This window comes from Rattus rattus, chromosome 8, assembly GCF_011064425.1.
Source record: "Rattus rattus isolate New Zealand chromosome 8, Rrattus_CSIRO_v1, whole genome shotgun sequence".
Taxonomy (NCBI): domain Eukaryota; kingdom Metazoa; phylum Chordata; class Mammalia; order Rodentia; family Muridae; genus Rattus; species Rattus rattus.
The window spans coordinates 94,372,352-94,396,767 of NC_046161.1; the positions used below are offsets into that span (position 1 = coordinate 94,372,352).

General features: G+C 50.5%; 1 protein-coding gene across 1 annotated transcript in view; it reads left to right on the forward strand.

Moving 5' to 3' along the window:
* Nucleotides 1-15,393, forward strand: part of Slco2a1 (solute carrier organic anion transporter family member 2A1) — a 34,558-nt gene extending 19,165 nt beyond the window's left edge. Inside the window, exons 3-12 of the mRNA XM_032910347.1 lie at nucleotides 258-356; nucleotides 1,040-1,176; nucleotides 3,188-3,263; nucleotides 3,783-3,947; nucleotides 4,993-5,182; nucleotides 6,697-6,865; nucleotides 9,068-9,231; nucleotides 11,765-11,829; nucleotides 14,273-14,396; nucleotides 15,180-15,393. Of these exons, the coding sequence (XP_032766238.1) occupies nucleotides 258-356; nucleotides 1,040-1,176; nucleotides 3,188-3,263; nucleotides 3,783-3,947; nucleotides 4,993-5,182; nucleotides 6,697-6,865; nucleotides 9,068-9,231; nucleotides 11,765-11,829; nucleotides 14,273-14,396; nucleotides 15,180-15,300 (1,310 nt within the window). The 3' untranslated portion in view covers nucleotides 15,301-15,393. The remainder of the gene's footprint in view (nucleotides 1-257; nucleotides 357-1,039; nucleotides 1,177-3,187; nucleotides 3,264-3,782; nucleotides 3,948-4,992; nucleotides 5,183-6,696; nucleotides 6,866-9,067; nucleotides 9,232-11,764; nucleotides 11,830-14,272; nucleotides 14,397-15,179) is intronic.
* Nucleotides 15,394-24,416: the final 9,023 nt, after the last annotated feature.

The window sequence follows — 24,416 nt, forward strand, 5'->3', positions numbered from 1 at the left end:
GCTTGCTTCTGCAAGCCTTGGCATCTGACCCTTCCTTTTCTGCAGGAGATGTAATAGGTTCGGGCTTCAGTCCTATGAGCTCAGGTGGAGAAGAAGCAGCAGCAAGTGCTTGGAGCAGCGGGAGGTGTCACAGGCATGGGCTTGTTATTCCCAGGGGACAGTGAGTGGCACTTAGGAATCTCCTTCAGTTTGGGAGACTAGGGCTGCTGAACTTCCGCAATGTCCCTCAGCCTTTAATCCCTTGCCTCAATTTCCAGCCATCCTATTCGCCATCGCTGTGTTCGGACCGGCTTTCGGGTACCTGCTGGGCTCAGTCATGCTGAAAATCTTCGTGGACTACGGCAGAGTGGACACTGGTGCGTGTGCAGAGGTCTCTCGTTCTTATCACCCTTTTGCTGCTGCTTCTGGTTTCGCTCCTCCCTTTTGACTGCCTAAAGAGAGCATCAACGGAGCTCTCGGTCCATGTGGGACACTGCCTGGGGGTGCCTGCCATTGAGTCCATTTTGCTCCTAAGAATTATGGGACTTCCTGTCTCAGGGCTCCTCAAAAGTAAGGTTCAATAGAATTCAGTGGTTAAGAGCACAGGTTAGGACACCAGGAAGACAGGTTTGAAATTGACTGATGGATAAGAGATTTGATCAATTAGAGGAAGTCAGATGTGTGTAACTCTTACGTCACCGGGATGCTAGAAGAGCCGGTAGGACGGTGGCAGTAAAGTGTGCAGTAGTGAATGGACCATGTCAGTCCTTGAGACCAGATCACTTCACTTTTATTCTTGCCAAGAGCTAGAGAGGAAACCCGATGGTGGGAGGGCTAGTGTTTGCCTTTCTGTGCAGTGACAGGGATACTCTGGGAAGACCAGAAAGGCCTGAAAAGGAAGAGTTGCACTGTCAGGGTCCTGCATCTGTAGCGTGTCTTCACACCATTGTAGGAAGCAAGTCAGTAAAAAATCCCCCTGAACCAGATTTCCCGTTCGAGTCAGATCAGAGAGATCGTGCATTCAACCAGCGGACACCTCTACCCTTTGGTTTCTTTTCAGCTACCGTAAACCTGAGCCCAGGTGACCCTCGGTGGATCGGAGCCTGGTGGTTGGGCCTGCTCATCTCCTCAGGCTTCTTGATTGTCACCTCTTTGCCCTTCTTTTTCTTTCCCCGAGCAATGTCCAGAGGAGCAGAGGTAAGCTTCCCACAGCGCACGACTCTGTGGAAGCAGCCACTTAAGCAAAGGGCACGGGCTTGGGAAATAAACCGCAGAGCAGCTGCCCCAGCAAACTGAGGGAAATGAAAAAAAGTCTCAGGAATCGGGGTTGGTTCGTCAGAGACTGAGAGGAGGAGCCCCTCAGTGCCTTCTAACCACGCCGTCATCCCGAAGACCAGAGGGTTCCAAGGAACAGAGTTTGGAAATCCCCGAGTTCATCTGAGCTGGGCTAAAGAGTTAAGAAACAATTAACAGTGCGCAGTGGGATAGGGAGACAGGGAGAGAACTAAGTCCATAGGGAGCCGGCCTTGCAAACACGAGGCCCTGAGCTTGAGCCATACCAGCTCTATTTTTAATTTTAAGCCAAGCATGATGGTATATAATTGCAATCCAGAGATGGGAGGAGCAGCTAAATGGGAGTATTCCCTAAGGCTTGATAGCCAGACAGCCTATGTGGGGAGCTCCAGGCTACTTAAAGACCTCTTTACAAAACTAATATGGAGGTCTGGAGAGACGGCTCAGTGGTTAGAGCTCTGACTGCTCTTCCAGAGGTCCTGAGTTCAATTCCCAGCAACCACATGGTGGCTCATGACCATCTATAATGGGATATGATGCCCTCTTCTGGTGTGTCTGAAGACAGCTATAACTGTGTGTGTGTGTGTGTGTGTGTGTGTGTGTGTGTGTGTGTGTGTGTATGCTGAGCAGGTAGTGAGGCATAGTTAACTTGGACATTTAATGGAGCTTACTAAGTTTTGAGCTCGAATGCCTGGTGAGAAGGGGGAGTCCCCTCAAGGTGTGAGTGCAGGCATGGAGGTGAAGAAGTGTGTCTGGGGCAGGGTTGTATCTGCTGGGGAAAGGAACCAGGAAAAGGAGACTAGGAAGCAGCAGAGAGGAGGGTAGGTGGAGCCTTTACACTATACTAACTGGTCTAATGTCTTCTCCTGTGGGTTCTGGGAACTGAGGTGACTGTGTGACCATGTAGTGACAATATGGCAGTTGGCTGAGATTGGGGCTCATGAAAGAATGAAGATTGGAAATCGGAGAGGCTCTAGAGAAAGAAGGAAAACACAGTGGAGGGTCAGGGCGAGGGCCATCAGAGCGATTGGACAAAGGCCCGCCTGGTTGTTCTGGAACAGTAATGCAAGCTTGGCTGTGAATGGGATGTGGCTGTGCTTTGTGTCTATGATTTAAGACAGAAAGGGCCCCACTGTGGGGAATGGGGATGTGAGTAAAGGTCCAAGGCTTATCCCAGGGAAGCATTTGAGAGGTGATGGTGTATTTTGATAGGCTAAGAGTTGGACAGATCTGAGCTTGGAGACTACTCCACTCGTAAATTTGTTGAATGATATTAAGCGAGTTGCTTTGTTTCTAAGCTTCCTTTCTTGTAAAGCTCTTGGGGGTAATTAAAGAATATGTCTGGGAAGGAAGTTGTGAGGGAAGAAGCGATGAATGGAGAGTGATGGGCGTGTTGCCCAGAGCAGAGGTGCTCGGTTAATGGGAGCATCAAAAAACGCTTACAGCAAAGCCATGGCCTCTATCTACACAGTGGTTTGGAGAGAGCTGGTTGGGCCTCTTGCTGGAACTGCTGGCTTCAGAGACTGACAAGGGCACTGAGGTAATGTGCCCAGAAGGCACTGTTAATGGTTAGGACCCAGAGAGGACACAGAAAGGGAGAGCTGAGAACAGCAGACATTATGGACCCCTGTGTCCTAGAAGCCAGTCATCTCCACAGTCTGCATATGGGACACAGTGTAGTCCTAACATAGACAAGGGTAGGATCCAGCACGATGCTCTTGGCATCAGTCGTGGGAAAGTCGGATGAAATAATGTGCCCGTAGGTACTGTGGGAGGCATTGGCGTAGATTCACTCTGGCCTCTAGCCAAGGCACCAGGCTCCTGAAAACACAGGTGGTATCTGCTTCAAGAGAGCCTTCTCCAGATTAAGGGCTCAAGGACGGGCCATTAACACCGCCATGTTTGCTGCCTTCAGAGGTCTGTTATCGCAGAGGAAACAATGAAGATGGAGGAGGACAAGTCAAGAGGCTCCCTGATGGATTTCATTAAACGTAACTGACCGCCCCAGCAGCCTCGGGTGGGCTGGTTCTGGGAGGCAGGAGGCCAGGTACAGGGTAAAGGGCAACTAGAAACAATAAGGTCTGTGACTGCCTCACCTCCCAGGGGCGCTCTCAGTTCAGAGGGCTCCCTCCTGCCATGGACCCTGGTGACTGGTTCTTTACAGGGACCAGTAAACCCCACTTCAGGCAGAGCCATTCAACCCCCTCCCAAGTCTCCCCTTCTGCTCTCTCTTCTCTTTCTATAGAGGTGGTAGTTGAGGGAGGAGACCTTTCCCAGTGTGAGCAGTGTTTTTATTTGCCCACCACCAGCATCCTCTTAGTCAGACCACAAGCGTGGTGAGTGGGAATCCAAGGACTCTGGGCTGATTGCTGGAAGTCTTGGTGTCTCCGATTCTGCCCCCGAGGAAGAGAGGAAGCTGTCCCTGTGAATGAGTCAGGGTGACGGCAAGGCTCTAGGAAGCCCGTGATGCTCGTGCCAAGGCCTATTTCCTGACAGCCGTCTGTCTGCAGGGTTCCCCCGCATCTTCCTGAGGCTGCTGATGAACCCGCTCTTCATGCTGGTGGTCCTGAGCCAGTGTACCTTCTCCTCAGTCATCGCTGGCCTCTCCACGTTCCTCAACAAGTTCCTGGAGAAGCAGTATGGAGCCACGGCAGCCTATGCCAACTTCCTCATCGGTGTGTCAGAGGGCACTGCAGGGCCTGGGTGGTGCTGCCCTGGGGAGGAACTGAGTGCTGTACGGTCCTTCCAGAGATAACAGAGGGCCAGACCGGAAATGGGCAGGAGACAGGAGGGCTTGCCCGAGAGAAAGAATTTTAAGAACATTTTTCCTGGTTGGCGATCTAGAGCGATGTTGGCAAGATTCTGAGTCTCCTGATCTTCTATTCAGGAGAGGGTGGAGGCTAGGGGCTGCCTTCCTTCCCATCAAGAGAATAGGAATCTGATATCCTCCCAACTGACCTTATCAGGGGCAACAGAGGAGAGATGGAGCCTGAGACATACAAAAGCCCTCGTAGGGGTTTCCTCCTCCAGGACCTTGAAAGTATTAATCCTGTGACACGTCAGGCTCCTTTACACAGGACAGCGCAGATGCTTGGCCCCCACCCACACTCATGAACCCAGAATCTACAGCGGGGGTCTTCTTACTTCTCATAGCAGGTTCCACCAAGTGCCTAGATGAATAACTGGGCCCAAACTTTAGGTGAATTTGACCAAAGATTTGATAAGATAATCAGGGCATGAGCTCTGAGGGCGACTTCCCCGTCCGTGCTGAAGTCCTGTGTAGCCTTTAGGGACGATGTCATTTCTCCAGCATTCAGTCTCAGATCAGGGGTCGCCACCTGAGAATGACCTACTTCCTTCTTATTGTTGCTGTCTTGTTTTCAATTTTGTTTCTTTCGAGACAAGGCCGAGAACAGCCCAGGCTGATTCTGAACTTGCTAGGTAGCTGAGGACCCCTTAGAATTCCTGGTCCCTCTGCCTCCGCTTTCCAGGGCTGGGATTATAGGTGTCAGAAGCTGACTGCCTCTTTGTTCTTTGATCAGGTTGGCCAGTCCTCTAGTAAAATGCTCGGGCCATACCCAGCAAACACCTGGTGGTTAACGATATTCAGTAGTGGGTGCTATGATCACACTTCAACATACCCACGTGCCTTCCTTCCCGGTGGGTGGTTCAGCTCAAGGTTCCCAGGCTGTGCCTCCAGCTCCTCTCCTTCTCACCTAGGTGCTGTAAACCTTCCGGCTGCAGCCTTGGGGATGCTGTTTGGAGGAATCCTCATGAAGCGTTTTGTTTTCCCTCTGCAAACCATCCCCCGAGTGGCCGCCACCATCATCACCATCTCCATGATCCTCTGTGTACCTCTCTTCTTTATGGGATGCTCCACGCCAGCCGTGGCTGAGGTCTACCCTCCCAGGTAACGGACTAAAGGATGCCGAGACACCCCCTTGCAATCGCAGCCCGCATCCAGCCACCGTGTGTGTGTCTGTCTTCTCTGCCTTTTACCTCCTCCGTCCTGCTCCTTTGACCTGACCTCTCACACGGTAACCCAGGAAACCGGGTCTCAAACAGTCCGTTCCATGACGAGAGGAGATGCACCAGCTGTTGGGGTTGGGCTCAGGGTTTGGTTTTGTAAGCAGCAACAGAAACCGGTCGGTTTAGCATCTGAATGAGCCTGAGTCATAGGGGCCAGGAAATAAGCAGTGGTTAGTACCAGCTCTGGACCCGCTAGAGTTAGAGTCTCGCTGAGCCGTCGAAGAAAGAGGCGGGGAGAATCGAAGAGATTTAGAGGAGGACAATCAAAATGGCGGCACACTGTAAAACAGAAACAAACACAAAAACAAAAGCCAAGAACCGGAGAGGCAGAGGCAGGTCAAAGGATCGTGAAACAGCCTTAAAGCAGTGTGAAACGAACAGTCAAGCTCTATCTTCCGAGAGAAGGTTACAACCCTGCGAGCAAGGAACATGCCCACCCCCCTCCACCTCTCCCCACCCCCCGACCCCACCCCTCGAAACTTTTTCTTTAGAACTTTGCCTAAAACGTTGGCAAGCGTGGTGGGAGATGGCCTCCTCTGTAGTGGGTAGGTGAGGGAAGAAAGCAGAAAAAGGAGGGGACATTGCTCAGTGTGAGGAACTCACCTGCAGGCTGGGGACCCAGAGAAGCCTGAAAGTTTGGGGGCCTTGGGGTTTGGGGGCCTTGGGGTGGTTTTCACGCGGAGTTTGGTCCCACCTCTGTCACCTGCCTGGTCTGAGTTCTAGGTATGACACTCTTTGTTGATATGACGCAGTTATCCATACAGGAAAGGCCCGTTCCCTTGGGATGTCCCATAAATGCCAACAGTCACTATTGTTTATCAATGCATTAATCGGCCATCAGAACTTCCCCAAAGAAGAAGAGTAAGATGAGACTTTGATGAAGTCCTGACCAGGATAGGGAGGGGAACAGACAGACCCAGACCAGCAAATCCATTTGTCTCAGGAGATGAAGTCCACAAAAATCCTAGTGCCCTACAAAGGTCTCAGCCACTGCCTTTAGCCAGCACCTAGCTGGACAATGAGAGAAGGCAAATGTCACTAAGGACATCGCTGTTGCATAGACCACTTCCTTCAACAGAGCCTCAGTCTGTCGGTCATTTTAACTCTGACAGTAGCATGGGAGTTTTCTGACTAGACCTCTATAACTGAGTAGTTGGTGGGTTTGGGCTCCAAGGGTCAGGGAAAAATGGAGAGGGCCATGATTTGCAAACCATGGCAGATTCACAACTGGCTCCCATGGACTGAGTTCAATTCCTAGGGCAGCACTGGCCCAAGACAAACAGAGGCAGGCAGGCACATCGGCCAGCTCCCAGCAGGAACGCATGCTGGGCTGGAGTGCAGTGCTGTTTCTTGGTCTCGCTTTGTTTGATTCCTCGCTTCCTGTTTCGCTGGCAGCACATCAAGTTCTATACATCCGCAGCAGCCTCCTGCCTGCCGCAGAGACTGCTCGTGCCCAGATTCCTTCTTCCACCCAGTCTGTGGAGACAATGGAGTCGAGTACGTCTCCCCTTGCCACGCCGGCTGCAGCAGCACCAACACAAGCTCAGAAGCTTCTAAGGAACCGGTAAGGACGGAGGGGTCACAGGGCCAGACGGAACCACATGAAGCCTTGGGGCTCAGTGTGTGACCTCAACAACTGTCCCTTGGTCCTCAATATCAGCATCCTAGCCTCCTCCACCCTCTCTTCACCTTCCTTGCCCCAGGGTCATGACCAGATGCCCACAACCCAAAGTCAATTAAAGATTGGCCCTGAGACCAACGGGTTCATTCTTGGGAACCTAGCAAGACAATGGAAGCAAGTCTGAGCAGTCACCCTCAGCTGAGACTTGTGACTAATAATGACTCCCTGTCGGGGGGAACTTCTGAGTTCTGGGGGTCAGGCCGTGCTACAGAGTCCCATGGGCTGGGAGCAGAGGACTCCCTGTGTCTTGGACCTAAGAGGCCAGTGCTGGGAACAGCAATTGAAGGCCTTTGCTTCAAGCCCTCAACTCCCAGGAATGCCAGAATCGACCTGAAGCCACAAATGTAAGCACAAATCTAGGATTAGAAACAAAAGCTCTGCTCACTTGGTGTTCAAGGCCAGGTGTCTCCTTCACAGGACAACCTACAGGGGACTTGTCGGTCAATATGTGAGGACAGTGGCCCCAGACCTTCTGGGATCAGCCAACAGCAAATGACTCCTCCGGTCACTTGTTTATTCGTCAGTAAACAGAATGCACGTGACCGTCATGTTGACAGAAAGCCCTGGTCTTACAGTTTACATTCAGTCCAATAAATGCACACCATAAGTACTGGGGGACTTCCCGAGGTGACTTACACCAGAGCCAACAGCAGAGGAATCCTATGGAAACCTGGAAGCCCATTGCAGGTGAGGGAAGAGCAGGTACCAAGCCCAGGTGGGAGTGCACCACAGAAGCTGAGGGAAGGCCTGGTCGGAGCTAAGCGACAAGTGTCCCAGCTAGTGGGACAAGAAACAGACAGGCCCGGAGCTGAGCAGGGCCAGACAAGCCAGGCTTAGGACGTAGATTATTCCCCCTCTGAACTCCCTCCCATGAGAGCAATGGAAAGTCTATGCCATTACTATAGGATACCCCCATAGAAAGAATGCACCCATGTGTAGGCCGTGGACCAGGCTAGCGCCCACCTCTTCTGAGGTGACAGGGAAAAGCTGCTCCCCCATCTGTCACTATGGGCAAAGGCACATGGCTCTCAGGTAGAGAAGGGTGAGCTGAGACAAGATGGTCCCTTAGTTTGTCTTTTAACTGGAAGAGTGGTGGCTTCTGTGGTTTTCTTATCTTTATTTACTTACCTCTGACTCATCTACTTCCAGAAATAATCTTGACAGGCTTCCAACAACAGCACAACTACATCAAGATAAAAATCCATTACCGTGATAGCAAGGGAAAAATAATAAATTGTAAGGGAGGAAAAGTCCTGTTATTTTAAGACCCAGATGCGGGAGGTTACAGCAATATCGCATATTAGGAACTTCTGAGCTTGAGAGCCGCGGTCCCGCTGACTGACAGAGGGAGGCCTCCTAGCTCTACAACAGCTCTCACACCAACATCACCATAGACTGGGCCATCAGTCGCTGCAAGGAGGGAAGGCAAAGAGGACCAGATGAGCAGTGGCCACCAAATGAGTGTTGAGAACATAGAATTATGACGAGGCAGGGGGTCTCCTCTTAAGTCAAAGCATGCCTCTTCTGTGAGACGTGCCGTAGAGCATTCAAGAGACTCCATTACTGTTTTCTCTACTCCCCAAGTATGCCTTCTCCCATGACTACTTGCACAGCCACCACAGCTGGCTGGACCAGGAGGAGAGCTACCCAGTTCTAGGCTCTGAGCAGAGGGTGCTTTACCTGGTGGTGGGATCTTGGGCGATGAGACGTTGGGGAGACTGCAAGAGTTCAGCCCAGGCTGGACTCTTTTTTTTTTTTTTCTTTTTCTTTTTTTCAGAGCTGGGGATCTAACCCAGGGCCTTGCACTTGCTAAGCAAGCGCTCTACGTCTGAGCTAAATCCCCAACCCCCATGCTGGACTCTTGGTGAAGTCCATTTCTAATGCCCAAACAGTGAAAGACCCAGGACCCTGCTGGGTACTCTAAAACCCTCATCTGACCTCATCAGTCTTCACATCTCAGCTTTTCCTCCATCCCTGGAGGGCTGGAGGGAGGGCAGAGGGATTCGTTCATATCGGTGGGAGGCAATGTGGATGTGTGACGCATATGGAGGTGAAATCATGGCGTGGCTTCTCCTGTTCTTCAAGATCTACTTGAACTGCAGCTGTGTGAGTGGAGGATCGGCGTCAGCCAAGACAGGCTCGTGCCCCGCGTCCTGCGCGCAGCTACTGCTCCCGTCCATCTTCCTCATTTCCTTCGCGGCGCTCATTGCCTGCATCTCCCACAACCCGCTCTACATGATGGTCCTTCGGTGAGTGACACCTCCGAGCCTCTGCTCGCTGCTTCCACACCCTCTCTTTACATCCTGACTCCCTCTCTCAACCGGCCCTGGGGGCCTTAACAGCAACTTTCAAGTGTCTAATGGTGAGAAGATGGCAGGAGTCCCCAGTCCCAGAGGAGCTCCTACTATCCATGAAACACTGGCTCTGTTGGCACCCGTGGGAAGTTAAATCATAGCCCATGATGGCGGAACTGTCAAAGGCGGAGCCACGGGTTAAAGACAGGCCATGCATTCAGACTCACTTGTTCTTCAATCTGAAAAGAAAGAGAAGTGGGCAAATCGGGAACTGAGGAAAATTCTAGAATTCTGCAAGGCAAAAGCTGTGGGATAATGGCTGAAAATGAGAAAATTATAGGAGGCTACAGACCCAGTGCTTAGATTGAAGGGACGAGCTCACTAGGGTGGAGTCAGGGAGGTGTCTGGTTTTTGTAGAGAGCACCTCTCCCTACCCTTATTCTACCAAGAAGGAAAAGGAAAAAAGAAAAAGAAAAGAAAAGGAGTCTCACCCAAGTTCACCCAACCACATCCTGCCTCTCTGGCCCCCCTACCATCCAGCCCCATTGGCTTACTTGGAAAGCAGAGGAGGAGAAACACAAGAGGTTGGAAACTCCCTGTCAGATTTAAAAGCCTCTACCTGAGTGCCTTAGGTGTTGCCTGAGCTCATGAGCCTCAGTTTTCTTGACTACAAAAGGAAGATAGTGATACCCAGGTCCAAGTGTGAGTGTCTGCGTTGCAGGGTCAATTGCTTTGTAAGTAGAAGTTCCTCTGCTGGGCGGGGTGGTGTCTCCTGCAAACCCGGGACTTGGAAGCAAGAGAACCAGGAGTTCAAGTAAGTTACAGGCCGATCTAAGCAACATGAGACCTTACCTAATGAAGTTCTCAACATATAGGTAACGATCTCTCTGGGGGTTGAACGACCCTCTCACAGGGGTTGCCTACTATGACCATCCATCGGGGGGGAAAAAAATAACAGAATTTACGTTGTAATTCATAACAGTAGCAAAATTACAGTTAGGAAGTAGCAACAAAATAATTTAGTGTTGGAGGGGGTCACCACGATATGAGGAACTGTATTAAAGGATTGCGATATTAGGAAGGTGGAGGACCACTGCCCTGCCTCAAAAAGGAGATGGGGGCTGTTCTCCATATTGGTTAAGATCTATTTCCCGGAAAGGTTAAGGAATGAGGAAGGGCCAGATGTTAGGCCAAAAATGTAACTTAGTAACAGAGCACTTTCTTAGCGTATATATTTCACTCTATCCCAGTCTGGCATCTTTCCTTTCAACCCAGAACCCCAAACTATTAAATAGTACCATGAGCATTCAGCAGAGGTCCTCCCCCTCGGGATACATCCTCGCGGATACACCAAGAGGTTTGTTTCCCAGGTGACTCCAGATCCGTAAGTTGGCGTGAAGATTAGCCTTCACAGGCACCCATTCTGGATGGGGCCATCAGAGGGACGCTGACCCTGAGAGAAAGAACATCCATTCAATCGGGATCCCAGGCACTGAGCCCTGGGAGATCCCAGATGGCCCCTCTTTCTCCTACCTGAACTCCAAAGAGCCTCTCTCCGCGGGGTCACCGCCCTGGGATGCCTCTCAGATGCTCACTAACTTTGGCAGTGGTTACAAGAAAACGTGCAAGGGTCTGCAGGTCACCTCTGGGTTCTCTTCCTCTCTGTCCCCAGCTCCAAATTCTCTTCCAAATGATAATCGCCCACCCGGGAGTGTGCGCGGTGAGACCGTGGAGAAGCCGGAGTCTGGTTACGCAGCAGGCGCGTCTACCCCTGCTCTGGGCTCCTCACCCTGAACCTCTTCACCCGGCCTTGCTGCCCCCTCCTCTTGAAGGAGGAAGGATAGGACGCAGGACCCCGCACAGAAGCCATAGGACCCGGTGCACATGTAGAGCCTTTCTGACTTCTGACTTATTAAGAGTTCCGAGACATACATAATCCGAAGCTGGGCCTTTCCGACGGTGGCATCCTGTGCAGCTGCTCAAGTCACACCTTACAAAGCTGGCCCAGGGCAAGGAATTGTTTCAGATCTGCACAGAAGCTGATAGCCCAGGGCCCTCTTTTCCGGGTATAAGACATCCCGTGGGTGTTGTTCAGACCTGCCGTCTAAGCATCCAGCCAGAAATTCCTTTCTACTTGGTCTCTCCTGCCTGCTCTCTCTCCAAGAAGTCTCTGGACAGTCCTGAAAGCAATACAGACCACCGGTTCTCAAACGCACGTTTGCATCCAACCCTCCTGGCATATCCACGTTGTTTGATGGGTGCCAGGCTGAGGATCTGTATTTTGAATGTAGCCTGGGCGATGCCTCAGATCCAGCAGCAGTGCTTTGAGAACAATGGCCGTAACACGCATTGAGCAAATAACTCTCATCATCCATGTGCCTGGTCAGACTCCATGAGGACCAGTTCTGACCTGCTCTGAGTCTGGTTATTCCCCACACCTCATACCCTCCAGGTCCTCCTGGTACTAACTTCCTGTTTTCCTTTTCAGCGTGGTGAACCAGGATGAAAAGTCGTTTGCCATTGGGATACAGTTCTTGTTGATGCGCTTGCTGGGTAGGTAACGTAAGAGCCTTCCTTCTGGAGTAGAGGCCCTGGATCGTGAGCATCTAAAGGCTCTGTGGGGCAGGGCAGGGTTGGGAGAAGCCCCGGCTCATCTTGGCTATATAGAGAAGCTGTGTATTCCTAACAGCAAGATGCACCAAACCCTGACAAATGACAGTTTGCCTGATTGCTTGAGATCGGGAAAGATTCTGTCTACAGCATTCGAGCCAAATTTAAATTATGTAAGAAAAGGTCATAGCGGAGAGTGCCGAAAACAGAGTTAAAGGCAGGTATTTTTAAATATCTCTCCAAGAATCTGCCCTAGGAAACAAGACCTTGCATTCCTGCCCTAGAGAGAGCAGTTTCTGACTGAGCCCAGCCCTGGCTTTCCTCCCATTTTCCAAACTCCAATCCTCTGCCACGGTTCAACAAATGTCTCTTCTGTGGAAGGACCCTCTGCCTCCGAACCCTGTCTGTCCTTAAGTAGCCTGGAGCACACAACGGCCCCCTCCCCCCATCTGAACACAAAAACACTCAAGCTGTGCATGCACACAATCTGCAGAGACCAACAGGGAGGGAGAACGCCCACGAGAGCAGGAGGCATCTGGCTTCCCTGAATGCAGAGACTTGGAGGTGAGGGGACACATAGTAGGTGCTTTCCCAGCCTGCCAACTCCGGTCTGCCCTTTGACACCCTTGCCACATTCGTGCATTAGACTGAACACTAGACGCTGATATGGGGCCTTGCTACGATGGGTGATCAAAAGTAAAGAGATTGAATTTAACAGAGGACCTTTGTACTAAGAATTTCAGGGCTGGGGACTTGGAGATTCCGGGCAGAAGGATTTGAGTTACTATCAATCTGCGCCTTCCTACCTTAATCACTGAAACCCTCTGCAGTATTGTACAGGGGTACAGGTCAGATCTTGCCCTGCCATGGCTTCCATTAGCCTTCCAGTGTGTGTCATCATCCTGACTGAAGTTGGATGGGCAGGAGCCTACACAGGGTCTGAGCCAGCATTTTCAATGGAGTTTCTTAGCCGCAAGCCACTTGTCCTGTAATGAAGTCTCTAAGTTCCAATGGACCCTCAACCCTCTAATTGGCAACTTTCACATTCCTAGGGCCACACAAGGGACACAGGGTATCTTGTCCAGGTTGAGGCTGGTTTGTTAGCACAGCTCCTTGTATTATATTTATGACTTACCATCTATAGCTGGTTTATAACTACTCCAATGCCTGGCAGAGAAAGAGTCCTGGCATTCCTCCCAGAGGACCTTCTGCCCTGCTTCTATTGGTGACCTAGAGGATGCCCTCTCTGTCCCGCTGCTCCAAGCACTTGCTGCTGCTTCTTCTCCACCTGAGCTCAGAGGACTGACTATGTGGGACCATAGTTAGAAAACCCAGGCCTGGAGGGATTCCACTCATCGCTTAAGAACACAGCTTCGCTCTGGGTTAGATGAAAAGATTGCCTATTTATAAAACTCAGCAGGTTTACAGTTACCCACTGAAGTATGCTTGAAAACTCTCTTTCACTTCTCTTCTATTTAGGGATGTGTCACTAGGGCCAGTTTCCAGCCACTGTTCACCTGGAAACTGGAACGTGGGCAGGGGCCGAGAGACTGCTCTTGGGAGTTTCTCGATGTGGGTAGGGACACAGGGCTGGATTGCCTCTTTCTTCCAGAAAGAGGAACTCACAGGGTGCTAGATAGTCAGGTGTTTTTAGCACCATGTGTCTGAGAATGGGATGGCCCATCCACAACATAAATCCTGGACAAGTCCACTCTGACCTACTGGCTGCTGGACAAGTCCACTCTGACCTACTGGCTGCTCACAACTTGGCTAGCACCAGAGCGTTTGGTTGGGTGGTGGGTATCTGAAAGATTCAGCACCCAGTAAAGCCGGACTGTGCTTGCCGCCGGACTTCCTCTTAACACTCATGTGTGGGATATTTTGGCAGCCTGTGTTCCGAGCAAGGTGAGGTATTAGAGGTCTCCGAAGGGTGTTGTCTAATCTAGCGGGGTAGTTTGGAGTGGGAGGCCAGCTTGGGACTTGGAACTTCAGTGAAATGGGCATCAGGGAACCCTGGGGTCCCCTCCCTCACTTGTTCTTCCTTACGATGAGTCCGCCCACCCACAGAGGTTGCGGGAGAACTTGGGGACATCTCGAGATCGAATTTCTACGTGGGGCCAACCTTGAGCATGAGAACTGTGCAGTGTGTCTGCGCTGACACCAGGTTGACCCTATGATTTGTTCTGCTCTGAAAGGCTTTCCCCTTCCTCTCCTAAGCCTTCTAGGGAAAGGGGAATTCAAGCTCCACTGCAGTTTTCTGCCTTCCCATGTCACTGTGATTCCGAGGGCAATGTGTGGACCGGGCCATTGGTGTGTGTGGGTGGGGGCCGCTCAGGCATCTCTGACTGCAGATCCATCTCTGAATTCTCTTTCCCACTGTTGCCAGCCTGGCTGCCGGCTCCATCCCTTTATGGCCTCCTCATCGACTCCTCCTGTGTCCGGTGGAACTACCTGTGCTCAGGGAGACGAGGGGCCTGTGCGTATTATGACAACGATGCTCTCCGAAACAGGTGAGGGCTCCTACACACACAGGTGTCTAGGAGATGAAGCCTATAGTCCCAGCACGGAAAAAGGCCATTTTGTTTTTAACCTCATGGATGTGGTGGGGCTGTCAGGTTTCTAAGAGACAAGATAGGAGGGGACATCTCCATAGATTCTGCCATGGACAGAAAGCAGAGGCTACCATGGCAGGCATTTGAGGACATATAAGGAGCCATTCACAGGAGGAGACGCAGAGTCTGCATTGAGGTGTCCCCTAAGGTACTGTCTCTCACGAGCCCACTCATAGCAGCAGACAACGTTCACCAAAGGTAAAGCAGTGCCTGGAGCCTGAGAGAGATACCAGACAATCACCACCACTTAGAGAGAGGGGAACACAGCAAGGCGCCCAGCAGAGGTCCAGGAAGGGAGTCCAACTTACGCCAGTGAGACAAATCCAGCCGTCTCTTCTGTTGCTGCCATCCATCATTCAGAAATGGTGGGGAAGGTGGGCTTGCAGGGGCTGTGCAAGGGTTCAAGATACTGAGGACGGGTAGAGAAGGCCAGCAGAGGGGCAGCAGAAAGATACAGCCCCTCTGGAGACAGCTGGGACAGCAGTGTCACCTCTGCCCATCAGTGATTCCACTAGAGAGCAGAGGATCACTAGTGTCATGTGTCCATCCCCAGTGACCACCTGGGAGGTGACAGCTCGTTACCTGAGTAACAGTCTTCACAGCTCCTGGGCTACTGTGAAAACAATATTCATTTCCCGCTGTCCCTGGGCCTCACCATCTCTATCTTTTCTTGCCTCTTAGATACCTGGGCCTACAGATGGTCTACAAGGCCTTGGGCACACTGCTGCTCTTCTTCATCAGCTGGAGGATGAAGAAGAACAGGGAATACAGCCTGCAGGAGAACACCTCAGGCCTCATCTGACCCTCAGCGGGGACTACTGCCCCACCCCAGAGACTGGATCCTATCCCTTCCACACCTACCTGTATTAACTAATGTTAACGTGCCTTCCTCCTCCTCCTCTTTAAACTTCTCCTCTTCCTCCTCCTCCTCCTCCTCTTCCTCCTCCTCCTCCTTCTTCTCTCTCTCTCTCCCTCCCTCTCTCTCTCTCTCTCTCTCTCTCTCTCTCTCTCTCTCTCTCTCACACACACACACATGAGAGAGAGAGTTCACTCACCCTTTGAGTCACCTGCCTTTTCTCTTCCGCCTAAAGTCTTAAGGCCTGAAGTGCACTGAGCGGAATGAGCACCGGGCCTGAGAGTTTAGTTTCTCCAAGTCCTTGGAAGGTATCCCCAGCGTAGGCAGGCTCCCCTCAGCCCTGCGTCCTCCGGACAAGATGCCCATAATGAGGCGGCCTCTGTTCTCCCCAGTGTCTCAGGGATACTTAATGGAGTGAAAAGAGGGAGTTTTGCCTTCTGGGCCAGGCAGCCCAGATCTCCTCTGCCTCTGCCCACACCCAGGAGAGCCAGAGGAGAAGCAGGTAGTTGGTTTCTTATCAGCTCCAGCGGGGCTAAGGGAGCTGGCTGTGTCCACTTTTCATCTGGATTCCGTCTAGCATGAAAGCCATGAAGGACTGCTTGCTCTTACTTTCTCACTCTCTGCCCTCGAGGCTGTTTTGGAAACCATTATTTTGGGAAGTATCGCCCTCTCTATAAACTACGCCCCGGTATCTGAGGAGGAATGAAGGGACCAACAAGGCTGGATCATCCAAAACTGTTCACAGGAACCTAAGGCCTATCCTCCCGTCGGCATAAGCTTCTTTCTGCCTTTCAACCCAACAGAGTCACAAGGAGCCCACCTAAGAAGGGCCCAGTCTCCCACCCTCACAGTGGAGACAAGGCCTTTCCCCTTCAGAGACACACATGGCGATCTCTACCGTGCCCCGGAAACAGAAGAGTGGCCTCACGTGGACTTCGCTGTCTGGACTTCAGCTCCTGTGCAGAGGAGTGGGGGGGCGGGGGGGATTCAGCCTACCTGAGATTCAGCCAGAGTAATGGTGGAGCAGAATGGATGCCACTTGTCACTGTGCTCAACAGCAAGTTGCAGCCCACAAAATGGGCATCCAGGTTGACTTGCTTGCAAACACATTGTGTTCTTTGGCATTTTCTCAGCTTCTCCTCACTACCTCTGGGTGGAGATGGGCACCTTCTGTGGGCCTGGGCTGGGGGCCACCCCTGCTATGCAATGGAGAGGCAAAGGCAGAGGCCCAGGAATAAGGAGGCTTCTACCAATGATTTCGTTTAATGGTGCTTGACAGAGATATTGTATGGTTCTCTGAGAGCTCCTCTGAAAACCTTACCTCCAGCCACACAAGGGCTTCCTCCCAGAGAGCGCTCGCTGGGCAGCAAGGACACTCTCCCATACTTGCCAAGCATATCAAGTACCCAAAGATTGGCAGAAAAGATCCTGGCCTGACCACCCAGCCACATCCTTCAGGGCTCCACCGGATTGACTGTGTGTCTGAGATGGAGAGCTTTGTGACATTTAAGTGCCTTTCAGAAATGCCTTATACGGTGAGAAGCCAAATGGTTTATGTCAGCATGGCAGAGCTCCTGAGACCGAAGCCTTCCTGGAGCCTTCGTTACTGGCAGCGTTCTTTCCGAAGCCACCGGGCTCATTTCCACAGATCGTATTAAGGAGGAGCCTCCACACAACCTCGTGGGCCAGTTTCAGCATGTGCGACGGTTCTGCTTGCAACATGATTTTCAGCAACTAACCCTGGGCTTACTCACTGCAGTTTAACCAGAAGCTGAAGGCACAGCCTTCAACCAACCTCACCAACAATGAACGCCAACCTTCCATCCATGTCTGAAAGACTGGCTGTCCCCACAAGCCTTTATTCTGTTATATTGCTATTAATATATGATAATTATGTTCCGGGTATAAGTTGGTTGTGAATTTCTGCTGGCATGGGTCTATCAGAGAGCACACAGAATCTGTGCTGTATAGACAAAGAAGTAGCCATGCTTTAACCTTTAGAGTCCTGTAGCCAAGGGCGCCAGAGTCTGTGTCACTCTCCTGCTACCTGCCTGGTGCTGAGCAGGCCCCAGGCATTGCATGTTGTTGTGTGGGCCCTTGTGCCTTCTGTGTAGACCAGTGTCAGAGACTCGTGGGAATGGGCTCTTGGGAGGCCCAGTCACTGCCCTTGAGTTCATATCCAGAAGTGGGCTCAGTCACAAACACTACATCCATGAATACCACAGTCATAATTGATCCAGCAAATCTTGCCTCTCAAATAGCAGAGCTGCTTTAAAGATCTCACTTTTTTTTTTTTCAATTAGAGAGCAATGTGTCACAGACTTGCTTGAGTGTATCATGCTCAAGATTGCTGTTAAAATACAGGAACACTTGGGCCCGCAGAGACAGCTCAGTGGTTAGGAGCACTGACTGCTCTTCCAGAGGATCTGAGTTCAATTCCCAGCAACCACCTGGTGGCTCACACAATCTATAACGGGATCTACTGCCCTTTTCTGGCGTGTGGACGCACATGCAGATAGAGCACTCATATACATAAAACAATGCAGGAACACTCTTCACAAAGTCTAAGTCCCTTTCTGCGACTGTAAAAGGAATCCAGAAACTCCATTTTCCAAGGAGATGAAGGTAGCCCCTGAGCCCTGTGTGATGTGGGTCTCCCATGCATAGAGCCAAATCCAGTCAAATTGACCATGAGGATTAACCACCAACGGTGCCTTTACATTTAAGAAGGCCATAGTAGGTCTTTGATCTCTTCTCCTTGCTTCTCTGTGGAGCTTAGAAATCCTGTAGAGTCTGACTCAGGCAAAGTCCCACTCCTGGGCACAACCATAGCTATATCATTCCCTGCTGCCCCACCCAACCTAGGAAACCCTTCCCCCTTTACCACTCCATCACTCCACTTGCACCATCCAGCCTCACAAGGAGGGAACCGGAGAACCAGGAAGTGAAGGGTTTGCCATCCTTTGGAAGAGAGGGATATCTATCCAGCATCCTTTGGTCCAAAGCCTCAGGGAGGATCCTCATCACAGCCTATGATGGAAGCCGCACTAGTCTATTTGAAAATAGAGAATCCTAGGCGTGTGGAGCACACCTTGAATCCCAGCACCTGGGAGGCAGAGACAACTGGATCTGTGAGAATTCGAGGCCAACTTGGTCTACATGAGGAGCTCCAGGGCAGCCAGGGCTATTAGTGAGACCTTGTCTCAGTGAAAAAGAAAGGAAAGAAAGGAAAGGAAAGGAAAGGAAAGGAAAGGAAAGGAAAGGAAAGGAAAGGAAAGGTGGAGAGAACTCCAAAATCAGAGAAACAACCAGCAGAGAGCTTTAACAGAAAACCCAGTCTTTCTGACTGCCCAAGCCCCTCTCTCCTTTTGAGTCATTCTGAAGTTAGGGAGAGTCTTAGGTAGTGAGAACACCCCCCCCACCCCCCGCTTCCCACTGAAGTTCGTTGACTTGTGAGAGGGAAGTGGAAGCATCTCTTTAAGGTCATGTAGGTTGAGCGATAGAGGCTGGGGGGTCCAGGTAATATCAATTATCCACCCTCTATTCTAATCCACCCTCTCATTCCAAGAACATTGCTAACTATTCATCCAACAAGATCCAGAGAGCCCTCTGGGCACCACAAGTTAAAGACCAGACGTGGAAAAAAGGGACAAAGAGGAGAGGACTTGGAGAAGCAGAGCAGTGAGAACGGAGCAGACAGACCTTTGTGGGAATAGCCCATCTGGTAACTGGTGATCACGTTCTTGCTTAAGAAACAAAGCCATGTCGTATTTGCCTTCAACACTTTCAAAGATGGAGAGATGCAGCTAAGCTGGGTCCCGAAATACTGTCAACTTGATAGTAAAATATTGTATTGCAGCTTCCCAGAGAGGTTGGCACTGGGGTGTGTGTGGGGGGTTGGAGGGAGCAATCTTTGCAAATCCAGAAAAAAAATCCTATCTTTCCCAGCCACGGGAGCTAAACATTGGAGGGAAAAAATGTCCATCCTCTGCCAAGAAGGCCAGATTCGTTAACCTTTCATCAGTGATTAAATATGTAAGCAGGTTCTGGGCAAGCCCTTGGCAAATCATTAATGAGAGAAAGCTTTTCTCTCGTAACATGCCCTGCCCATTTATCAGTCTCCACACCCATTTCCAGCCCTGTACGGTGGCCACAGGACACAGGGCTCTCTACCTTGCTAAAGTCCCTGCCCCCCCAGGCACCTGCTACACTCTGATAACAACAATAAAATGTACATAGATCACTACAGCTTGCCAAGCCATGCATGTATTTACTGAACTCTTCAAACCACCCAGAATAGGCTTGGCTAGGCTTCAGTCACGTGACACAACACACATTTATCTCTTGTTTGCACAAAGCCCATGGCTTGTTTGGGTGACTCTCCAGGGCAGTGGCTTCCAAGGGTGGCTCAGAATGCCAACTATTTGGACTTGAGGTACCTCTGCTTCATCGATCCACAATTAATGAGGCAGGGAAGAAAGCTAAGAAGGTCTCGCCATGGGAAGCAAGTATTTGGGCCAGAAGGAGCACAGAGTCTTTCTGTTCCCAGGCTCTTGGCCAGAACGAGTTTCACGGCACTATCTAACTTCTGTACAAGTGAGGGAATACAATCCTCTGTGCTGAGAGAGGCGAGGGGACAGACGTAGACAAGTGCTAGAATCTTCCACCATGGGGAGTGTGTCTAGTGAACCAATATGCTCACTGAGACCCTTCCATTAGTCTTGTCAGGCTGTTGGAAGAGGGGTGAGCACAGAGAGGGAGGAAGCATCCACAGCGGGTCCCCAGAGGTGAAAAGATGATACCTGGACAAGGTCAAGGTCAAGGTCAAGGTCAAGGCTGCCTTAGGGGTGGAGAAGTGGGGAGGACAGGCTCAGAACAGGCAGAGCTGATAGATCAGAGGCTTAGAGAGATGCAGGGCCAGAAAAAGGTTCTCTTTAGTTGACAACAACTTAGGCAAAAAGATGAGAAGGCTGAGGAGCTAGGGAGAAGACAGCTGATTGAGCATGCCCTCCCCAAGGGGAGGAGCTTATCTCCAGGGGAGGAGTCTCACCCAGAGCTTCTTCCTGAATGGTGAGGCCAGTGTGACCATCACATTCTATAGATCGATAAATGAGGTTCCCTCCAGTTGTCAATCACGCTTTATTTGTTTGGTAGCTGGCGTATGCAAGGACCAGACAAGAGGCATGTCCTGACTTTGCAGGCATCTACCTTGAGCAAGGATAGGGATTTGACATGAGGCAAAGACCCAAGTGCTGTGAATTCAGTCGGGAAATCAAAGAAAGGGGCTAGGGCTGATTTCAAGGGTCAGAAGCATGGGCAGAGAGGACAGCCAACTTGTGAACAAAGGTAGGGAGGCAAGCAAACTTGTGCACATGCTGAGAATTCACTGGGGCACCTGAAGGAGAACTGTGGTAAGATCAGAGGGGAGGGTAGAGTCTATCTAGGTTTAGTGGCCCCTTGGGGATCCTTCGGGTCTGGTTTAGACCAAGCTATGAAGATTGGTACCAGCCTAGTTCTCTTCCCATTCAAAGCCTGGGGAATGGCTTTAGAGACCAGTCAACCAGTCCCAGGAGGGCATTCCTACCTCAGAATACAGCCTTGGACCCCAGAGACCAGAACAACCATCCTCCTAAGTAGTCCCAGCTTGCTTCTGGAGTAGTCTCCCTCCCTTGCTTCAGCCAAAGTTAGTGTCTCTCTCTCTCTCTCTCTCTCTCTCTCTCTCTCTCTCTCTCTCTCTCCCTCCCTCCCTCCCTCTCCCTCTCTCTTTCTGCCCCCACCCCCCCCCGACCCCCATGGGAGCTGGAGCCCTAGGCGTATAATTAAAAGCCAAATAGGGCAGCTTATTTGAACAAGTCTTCTGTTCAGGCTCCTAAACTTCTCTTTGCACTGTGGTTCTCTCAGTACAGCATTTAAAATGTACACAGCCCCCAAACGAAGGGTGACCTTAGCGGTCTCAGGTAGGGTCAGGCATTAGACTGAATATTCTTAACCTTCACAAACTCCCAGCTTACAGAAGAGAAATGGAGGTGTGAGTTGGGGGTGGTGTGGGAGATGACTCGAAATGACTCTCCCCTGGGCCCATACTGGGGCAATTGGAATTCCAGAACAGCTCCAGAAGTCGAGAGTGTATTGAAAGATCAGAGAACGCCAAGTCATTCGTGCTTTTGGGCTTCTGGTGAGATGCAATTACCACGCTTTTTAAAGACAGGGGATCTGGAGTGCAACTGGTCTGACTTCCGGCAGAGAGCAGTATCCAGGCCTTATTCTTGCAAGCGTGATCCGTGCTCCTGGGCCCTGAAGTCGTAGTCCGCCACTAGGCGGCGCCGCTCACCAGGGCCGCAGTGAGGCAGCGCCACCGCGGGGATCACCGCATGCAGCTTGCAGAGAGGGTGTTCCTGAGGCCAGGCTGCTCGCTGCCAAAGGCACCCTCTCAAACCCACCGCCACCCTCTGACACTCCAGTCTCCCCACCCAAGCACTCTCACCCCTGGGGACGCTCCCAGGCCCTGCGAGCTAGCACGGCCAAGGTGGACACTCGTCTGCATCATGGGGCCCCTCCTATCCAGCCCCGCCATGATCTTACAGACGAAAGTATTCAGCGACTGCAGGGCACCCAGTCATCTTCCCCTCTAGGTCTCCCGTATTTACCGGTATACCTCTTGGGCCTCAGTCACTAGCCTCTGAAAGACATCAAAATCAAAGGCACTGCCCATCTTCAGAAAAGGTGCCTGTGACCCTGTCGCCTTCTAGAGCATTCTGAAAAGGACTGAGCCTCAGGCCTAGGGGCAGGATAAACAAGACTAACAAAGCTCTTGGTCCTTGGAAGCAAAGGCAGAAGTAACCAGGACAGCACGTAAACTGCCGCTTCCTGTGCCCCACCCCCCGGGATTGGCTGATTAATCCCAGGTGCGGCAGAGCTTGAAGGAGACTCGCATCAGACACCAGCATCCCGATGCAGGGGAAACTGGACTCCACCTCTTGCCTTAAGTCTCCCTTTTTTGATTTCTATATGTCAAGCTCTTCCAGCCTTAAATGAGTAAGCTAAAAATTTACAAACAAGACGAAAACATGTTTTTAAAACTCTTTCCTGGCAGTGTATGACTAAAATCATTTCAGATCTCCTAATCGTTCAGTGCATTTTGATAGATGTGTATGAGAGCACGATCACCGTGTCCATTTAAGTGTAGAGCACTGTAACTCTCAGAAACTATGCTGATACTGGTTTGAGTACATTTTCCCACTCTGTGTCCCTCCAGCCAGGAGCTTTCTCTCCCTGCGAGGTAACCTAACTTATTCGAAAGCTTCATGCAAATGGTTTTATGCCATCCATCCTAATGTTTCCGAGATCCATTGCTTGTAGCTGTGGTTGTTCATTCTTTTATAGTGTTCCATGGCACTCTCTTGGCTGAATATGCCACAAATTCTTTATCTATTCATGCTGCGACATTTTTACTATGACAAATAAAATTACTATGAAGATTTGTGAGAGAGCTTTTTGCAAATTTTCATTTCCGTTGGAGACATGTCCAGAAGTGGAAAAAATGATAGCTTATAGGCTATAAAAAATTAACTCTTTCCAAAGTTGAATGACCTAGCATCTCATTAGCGATGCAGAAGTCTCTTGAAATTTTGGTGTTTCCAAAAAGAGTTCTATTGGGGTTTCTGTGGCCTGTAGTCATACCCACACGTTCACAGTCCGCTGTCGACTTGTTTGGATAAATGTGTGTGTTCCTATGTCTGCTGTGGTGTCACGCCTGGGCTTATGTACTAGAATATGTACTTGAACCCCCAGTTTGTGGCGCTGTCTGGGGAGGGTGTGGAGAAGTGCAGCTGAAAGAAGTGCCCTAGGGGAGCCATTTTATCAGCCTCACCCCACATCCACATCCCTTTCTCTCTACTTCCGGTTGCCATTGAAGCCACGATCGATCGCTAAGCTTTCTGCTCCAGCTCCCAGGCCTCGCCAAGTATAACAGACTCTCCCTAGTGAGAGAGAATCACACTTAGTAATCTCTGAGCTATTATATCATAGTTTTGTAATTTATATTTTAGACTCTTTCATTGTGGATGACCTCAGATGTCCCAAAGACCCTGGGTCGTTCTCCTCCGCCATTTTTTCTTGCTGATCCTCAGATTACCCTTTCAATGAGTTGTCTCCAAGCTCATTGAGTTTTCGTTGGCACCCTGTAAATATCCCCTTGCAAACACCCACACATATGTTCATTTTCGTATAATGTTTCTCAGGTCTAAAAATACTGTTTCTTTTTTTAATCACTTCCATAATCTCTCCGCTGCGTCCCTGTTTACCAATTTGCATTGTAGTCGAAGACTGTAAGGTCTTTGAGCTATTTTTAATAGCTACCTCCAACTCTGTCTGCTCAGGTAGACATCTGGGTCATCTCATAACTTGGCTGCTTTGATTTCTGGACTTTGGCCACATTTCCCCTTTTATTCGCTAGTCTAGTTTTTTAATATCCTGGACATTATGAGTGATGTTCTGTAGAGAGTCCAGATCCCATTAATGTCATGTTCCCCTGGTGTTTAGGATTAAACATGAGGTCTTGCAGATGTAAGTAAATAATCAGCCACTGACCTTCATTCTCAATCCCATTATTATTTCCTAAAGAATGACTCTCATTTTTAATACACACACACACACACACACACACACACACACACACACACACACACACACACAGAGCCGTATCTTGATTGCCTGGGTTTACAGTTGTCTGAAGAATGAGAAGAAGGTTCTCATTCAGCTTTTTACTTGTTGGTAAGAAAATCTAAGACCTCAGAAAGAGTTTCCTACACAGAGCAAAGTAGCACTAACCATAAAATGATCCGTCAGTTGACCCATATTGTTTCCATTGCTGTGATGAAACGGTGGGACAAAATGCAACTCGGGGAGGAAAGGGTTGACTTTCATCTTGTGATTCTCATCAAGAATCATCACTGGAGGGAAGTCAGGGCAGGAACCTGGAGACAGGAGTTGATGTAGAGGCCATGGAGGGATGCTGCTTACCATGTAGAGGCCATGGAGGGATGCTGCTTACTGGCTTGCTC